We start from the raw sequence: 7,471 nt of genomic DNA on the forward strand, positions 1-7,471 counted from the left end.
AGAGAGAGAGAAAATCTTAAGCTATTCTGATTTTGTCTTGGATACAGCAGAGAATTACTGAAAATTTCTATGTGAATTAGTAATGTTTACATTTGGGCTCAGCAAGGTCTTTTTGATTTCTTGGTGGGATATGGATCAGAAAGGCATAAACTGGAGGTCAGAAGATTAGCTAAGACACTGTTGAAATGATTCAGATGGAACTATTGAAGGACTGAATTATGGCACAGCAATGCCAGAAGATAAAATATATCTAATGAACTAGAATAATGTGTCCATCAGTGATATGGTTCCCTAGGAAGCTGGTTGTAAGGTAGAGATCAGTGCATTATGTTTTTAATGGGATCAACACCTGAGGAGAAAAGAAGGGAAGGAAGATGACTGATGATGGAGAGAAGTCCAGTCATGGTGAAGACCCAATGAAGGCCCTGCTGAAGCTGGAATCACCTCTTAGACTTAACCTATAGTTGGGCTATCAGGATTGATCTTTACAACCCATTATCCATCAGTCACTGGATGGGGATTGACTCCATGAATGGAGAATGATTTGAACAGATGTTTGGTTTTTTTCAGGCAACATCTGAAGGAGGCTGATGCAGCTGGACAGGGAAACCTAGTGCAACATCACAGTGTCTACCCCAGGCTCCTTTTTGATTGAAGAGACACTGAGAAATAAAAAATAAAATGAACAGCGAATAGTGAATAGAGAGAGGCCTGGACTAAAGGTAAGAGTTTCCTAAGTTGTAGCCTTGCAAGAAGTAGTGGACACAGGGGCCACGCATGAGACTCTGTATAGACAGTGTGTGAGTAAGAAGAATACTGAAATACATGTGGAACCCTGGAGGAAACAAACATGGTTAAGGGCATTTATTGAAAAAAAAAAGTCTGATAATGAGCAGGTAGAGAAATAATGGACACGCTAATATAATAAAGCAAATAAGACAAATATTGAAGAACTGAATTATGGCACTGCAATGCAAACCTTTTCTGAGTGTTTGCTTAGGACAGGTACTTTACACAAAATCCATAAATTAGATCTTCAGTCTTATTAGGTTATTATTATTATTATTATTATTATTGTTAACCTTGCAATTTCACAAGGTTCAAAAACATACTCAAGATGAATGATTAAAACATCAATTGAAGACTGAATCTCTCCCAAAGCACATATTCTTTACTTCCCCATAAAAAGACAGGCACTGGTGATCACTTTTCCAGAAAGGTCCTATAATAAAAAAAAAAAAATGGAAGCATTATTTAGAGGCTTGAGTTAGAATGTCCAGGAAGTCTGTAGCATTTCTAGTAAAGTGTTCATGGTGGCAGAGTTCAATGTGTGGAGCAATAAAAAGTGGTGTGAGTAGACCAAAAGATACACAAGGTACATAGCAGCGAGTGCAGACATGGGATTTCAAAATGGATTGCAATTCAGTAAGTTTATTTTATTTTTTAAAAGAAATATTTATTCATTCATTTGTTTGTTTGTTGTGAGGCTGAAGATTGAACCCAGGGTTGCTTTACCAATGAGCTACACCCTCTGTACCCCATCCCACTTTTTTCCTTCTTTTATGAAGTGCTTGGTATCAAACCCAGGGCCTTACACATGCCAGGCAACAGCTTTACATCCCCAGCCCCTTTACCCTTTTTATTTCATTTGAGAGGCTGCCCTCAAACTTGCTATCCTCCTGCCTCAACCTCCCATGGGGATTATAGACATGCACCCCCTATGTCCAGATAATGTTTTTATTTTCTGAAGAACAATTCAGAAATAGGGAGAGGGCATATGTACAACAAGGGAGGGAAAGACTGGTGGATTCAGGGCAGCAGAAGCGGTAGAAGGGGATGAGAGTTACAGAGAGGCTGGAGAGGAAAGCAAATTCTCCCTCTAAGTGTAAAAGAGAAAAAGTCAAGATGGCTCTGACAATTGACTGGCTGTGAGGGGCAAAAGCTAACACTCCTGAGTTATTATGTTCCTCAGATTGTTCTTATATTCAGGATATACCTCCATAGTCTAAGTAGACATACGCCCTGACTTGTGTTACCAGATATCCTTACTGGTGGAAAATCAAACAATTGAAAAAGAATAGCAAACTGGAAACTTCCAGGATAAAGTAAAGATGGGACTAAAAATGAGATGGAACTAGGAAGAGGAACTAGATCGGGGAAGAGCAGCTGGAAACCCTAAGTCAGAGTAAGGTTGGGAAACTCTGGTAGGGCGGGAACAGTGAAGGCTGTGACTCAGAAGCCCAGCACCCAGGGCCAAGGAACTCTGCATCCTAAGCTGCTGTAGGGAGCTTTCTGCAGAAAAGTCATCTATTTTCTGGGTGATTGCTTTCCTCAGAGAGGATATTCCCAAACCATCCATGTTGAATATGCAATGGTCTCCATAATTCTTAATAAGTGGGCTTTCTAAATCTGGGTAGTACTGGACCACCCATTCACTCTTTGACCTGCGACTGAAGGAAATGGAGGACATTTGTAATCTGCAATGTCATCCAGGTAAAGAATGTTCCATGTGCTTGTTTTTGAGTAGTTTCTATTCTTAAGACAGATTCCTGTGGGATGTAGAAGAGATAAGCCCATGCTTTCCAGACAAAGCCCCAATCTCTGGGTGGTGGTAGGTAAGGGGTAGTCAAGGATGCCAACTCCACTCTTGAATTTTGAAATAATCTCAATTGAGTTTTTCCCCCTTTGAGAAGTATTTGAAAAACCGTAGAAGGGGCAGTGTTAAATTTTGGATTTAGTTCTCTTTGTGTGAAAAGGTTTGGAAAAGGCATCTCTCCCTCCTAGTTCTGAATCAGACTAAACAGATGGGGACAAGTACAGTGGGCTGGAGGTTTTGTCCCTGGGTTGAGTAGCACACAGCTAACTTCAGCCAAGCACCCTCCAGACCTCATGTTCTGCATCTGGCAAATGAGCAGCTTGAGATTTGCAACCTTGAAGACACATTCCAACTCTAAAAAGTCTCTATGATCTGAATTTTAAGTATCATAGTCCCTCTAAAATTCTATTTTTGCATCGCTCCCCAAAATAAAATATACAAATGTGATGTATTTCAAGCTGCCATTAAAGAAACATCTAATGAAAATTTATACTCTAACCATGTTTCTACATAGGGAGAGGTGTTACTTAACATTAATAGAATAATTGATAGTCAATTCAAACCAATTATGAGGTGTTTTTGTTTCTTTGTTTTTTCTTTCTGGATCTGAAGAACAAATTGTGCAATTTAAATTTCTTGCTTAAGACTCCATCTAAGTATAAATGGTTTCAGTAGAAGACTTGAAACTCTACCTAAGTACTTCTCCCTGTCTAGAAGCCTTTATTAAAGCCAGAGTTGATTAACCATATTAAGGAAAGGTGGCTTAAACTAGAAAAAGCCATAGACAATCTGAAGTCTAAAGAGTTTTTCAATTGCTCCCAGAAGAACTGGTAAGGTTTTAGCATTATCTTCAGTCTAGCTTAACATTTGTACTTATACTTTCCTATCAGAGTGGTTTTTAGACAGGAGATTTTCGGCTCTGTAATTAGCAATTCACACTGGAACCGTTGACATTTAATGACAGCATTGCTAAGACAATAATAATATGAGAAATACTAAAGTTGAATGCAGTATTTCTTGACACACCTCTGGATACCTTCTGATTGGCTGAGACACAATTATATATGAGGAGTGAATAATTCATACAGAAATGAGTATGTGTGTACAGCAGGCATTTACAGCAGGTCCTTCTAGTTAGGTCAAGTTCAGCTGTAGCTGCTGATTTGGAGCCAAATGAAATGGGCAGCAACCCTAAAGAATATCATCAGAGACTGCTCTAGATTCAAAGGGCTCTCCACGTTCTGCATCTTGGGCATCTTTTTCTGCTGTTCTTGATTGGATCAGTCTCAGAATAAAGACAATGGCATTTTATCCACTGCAAATTGCTGGGCTGGTTCTCGGGTTCCTTGGCATGGTCGGGACTCTTGCCACAACGCTTCTGCCTCAGTGGAGAGTGTCAGCTTTCATTGGCAGCAACATCATTGTCTTTGAGAGGCTCTGGGAAGGGCTCTGGATGAACTGCATCCGACAAGTCAAGGTCAGGCTGCAGTGCAAGTTCTATAATTCCTTGTTGGCTCTCCCACCTGTCTTGGAAGCAGCTCGGGCACTCATGTGTGTGGCTGTTGCTCTCTCTTTGATTGCTCTACTTATTGGCATCTGTGGCATGAAGCAGATCCAATGCACCACTTCTAATGAGAGGGTCAAAGCTTACCTTCTGGGAACTTCAGGAGTCCTCTTTATCCTGACGGGCATCTTCGTTCTGATTCCAGTGTGCTGGACAGCCCATATCATCATCAGGGATTTCTATGACCCAACCATCAACACAGGTCAGAAAAGGGAGCTGGGAGCTGCCCTTTTCCTAGGCTGGGCGAGTTCTGCTGTCCTCTTCATTGGCGGGGGTCTGCTCTGTGGATTCTGCTGCTGTAACAGAACAAAAAAATGGAACAGATATGCAGCCCCAGCTTGCGGCGCGCGACTAACAGATAAGCGAAGGAATGTGAGAGTGCATAGTACGACCTCCACCAGTTATGTCTAATATTTGTTTTTAGCAGCAGCTATGGATTATGATTGATGTGCTTTACAAAGTTCTGACACAACCTGTAAGTATTCCAGGCAGGAGAACTTGCTGTAGGACTAGATTGAAATTGAGATGAAGATTTTAATTTTTCACCAGAGGCAGGCATGCAAATGATATATGTAGACATTTTCATCTCCTGTATATTAAGTTTATTTGCTATTATTGGACTCAATCCCCACTCCAATTTGTGTGGTCAAAAATCAAGTATATGTTCAATCATCTATATGCAATGATGGACTACTCTTTTGACTATCATATATTTTCTGATAAGAAATCTAAAATTGTCATTGATACTTCACAGCAATAAAACATACACATATTTTTAAATATAGCATTGTTTTCTAAAGTTATTTCTTATACTTACAGTAAAAGCTAAGTAATGTTATTTTTAAGCAATCATTCTGGAAAAATTGTATTTATCACAAAGTAATTTTGGTTGAATTTACCAAACTATGGAAATGCCTATTCAATACAAAAGGGTTTTTTATTATTCCTTTAGGAAACTCACACTAAATTAAACACTTTTAAGGATAAGGGGGCTATGATTTATCTTAAGACATGTAAGAAGATGGAATTCAAAGTCTCTAATTTCTACAGGTAAACCTACTTAGAAATAAACATTCAGAAGAAGATAATTCATAAATGAAAAGTAGTAGTATCATAGCTTTGATTGCCACCTTCAAGCAAAGAGAAGTATCTCTGGATGAGCCATGTCGGAAGGTCAGGCTGCAGTGCAAGCCTTCTGTGTATCCTCTTCAAGAGGATACACAGCATGACTGGTGAATTTAGGGTTAGGTCGAAAGGAATGGTTTCTATGCCTTGATTTAATCGTTAGTCAATGTGCAAGCCTAAACATGCAAAGCAAAATAAAGAATCAGAGCAATGATTCAGGCAACTAGTCAGGCTTAAATAAACACCTCTTTTTATTCTGTAATAAACAAATAGCTATGGTGAAGGCATCTTGTTTTACTTGAATCATATGCATTATTTTCGTAATTCTTCACTCTCCATGTGTATATACTACTAGCACCATTAAAAGTGGTTGGGGGTTGGGGCTAGGAACTGGTACACAATGTTTATGAAGAAAGATTGCTTTATGAGTTGCTTCTGAATAGCCCCAATATATTGCAAATCAATGTTTATATATTCAATTTAAATTATTATAATATTATATTTATTTTGTAATAAAACCATTTACAGTACAAAATTACAATAAAACATTAGAATTTTTTATCAAATATTTATTGCATCCTTTTCTTTATAATAAAATAATAAAATAGTTACATATTACAATGATTTGGATACATTTAATTATGAGGCCAATTGGAGAATGAATTTCTGTCCTTAAAAGATCACTTAGTGGGGCTGGGTTGTGGCTCAGTGGTAGAGTGCTTGTCTAGCACTTGCTAGGCCCTGGGTTCTATCCTCAGCACCACATAAAAATAAATAAAATAAAGGTATTGTGTTCAACTACTTCTAAAGAAGAAAGAAAGAAAGAAAGTTAGTTAAAGATCACTTAGTAACTCTAGAACATTAAAATAGCAATAACTCAAAGAATGATCTTGATGTCAAACCCTACCTTCATTCTACAAAATATCAGCAAGTCTTCAGGAACTCAAACCTGGGTTATTATAAAACTTAATTAAAAATACCAGTAATATGTAAATCACAAGGACCAGATAAGTGTAAAAATCTTCAAATAACAGTAATAAAAATACAAAAATAGTGATTTAGGTGGATTTTTCCTAAGATTATTTTCTTTTAACAGAAAGGCCTAATATTTGGTTCTATTGAGAAGAAGTCATTTATCTTACATAGTCAAATAAGTAAGCCATCAAGAGAAGCAAGATACATGTTTAAAGGCTGTCTTGGAATCATTTGTCTTATGTTTTAGATCACCCAGAAGTAATTAGCCTTACAAGAATTGGTTCTTCATTTTAAATGAGGTATGTTATCCTGTCAGCCAGAGGATCAGAGTGCACCAAGGTTTAACACTGGGTGGAATCATAACATAAATTTAAATATGATATGGGGCAAAAATTCAGGAACTAACAATTCTGTTGCTTGCTCTCTCATTAATCCAGTTATAGTTTTGAAAAATTATTTTTACATCCCCTCCCCAACTTAATATTTCTCTACTTCTCCAAAAAGAAATTTTAATAATTTTTAGTAAGTTTCAAAAAGCATTAAGAATGTAATTCTCATACCACAAGCCCAGGTGTACAAGGAATTTATCTTTATTTTATAAAACTTAACTGAAATCCAACTTCTTGGATACTTTCTCACATATTACATAGTTCTTGAGATTTTATGCAGGTCTCAACAGCATCTGGGGGGTGAGTTCAGGAGATCAGTCCAAGAAAATCAGTCCAAGCAGGTATGCGAGACCATGTCCATTTGGCCTTTTGGTTTCTCACTTTTTCAATTCTGTCATACTTGGCCATCTTTTATGAGACTCTCTTGTTCCAGGTGAATCAGTGGATTTCACCCCTACTTACATACTATAGTGCAGAACTTTGAAAAAATAGTGTAGCCAGTGTTGAGATGATTTCTGCCAAGTGTTATGGACAAAAACTGGATCTGATGACCCGGCTAACAGCTGTCCACAGCATTGTGAAGGAAATTGCTGCTTCCCCAAAAGATGTTGTGTGTATCTGTGTGCGTGTGTGTGTGTGTGTGTGTGTGTGTGTGTGTGTTTGAGGTACTGGAGACTGAACTCGGGCCCTTGCATATGCTAGGCAAGGTCTCTACCACTGAGTACATCCCCAACCTCCAAAGACTATTTTTTTTTTTTTTATGGTACTGGGGATTGAACTCAGGGGCACTTGACCACTGAGCCACATCCCTAGTCCTATGTT

At 38.1% G+C, this 7,471-nt stretch overlaps 1 protein-coding gene across 1 annotated transcript; it reads left to right on the forward strand.

Moving 5' to 3' along the window:
* The first annotated feature begins 3,896 nt into the window (after positions 1–3,896).
* Cldn17 (claudin 17) lies at positions 3,897–4,571 on the forward strand. The gene has a single exon (XM_027929008.2). The coding sequence runs from the start codon at positions 3,897–3,899 to the stop codon at positions 4,569–4,571; it is 675 nt and encodes a 224-aa protein (XP_027784809.1).
* Positions 4,572–7,471: the final 2,900 nt, after the last annotated feature.

The sequence above is a fragment of the Marmota flaviventris genome, chromosome 8 (assembly GCF_047511675.1).
Source record: "Marmota flaviventris isolate mMarFla1 chromosome 8, mMarFla1.hap1, whole genome shotgun sequence".
NCBI classification, from domain to species: domain Eukaryota; kingdom Metazoa; phylum Chordata; class Mammalia; order Rodentia; family Sciuridae; genus Marmota; species Marmota flaviventris.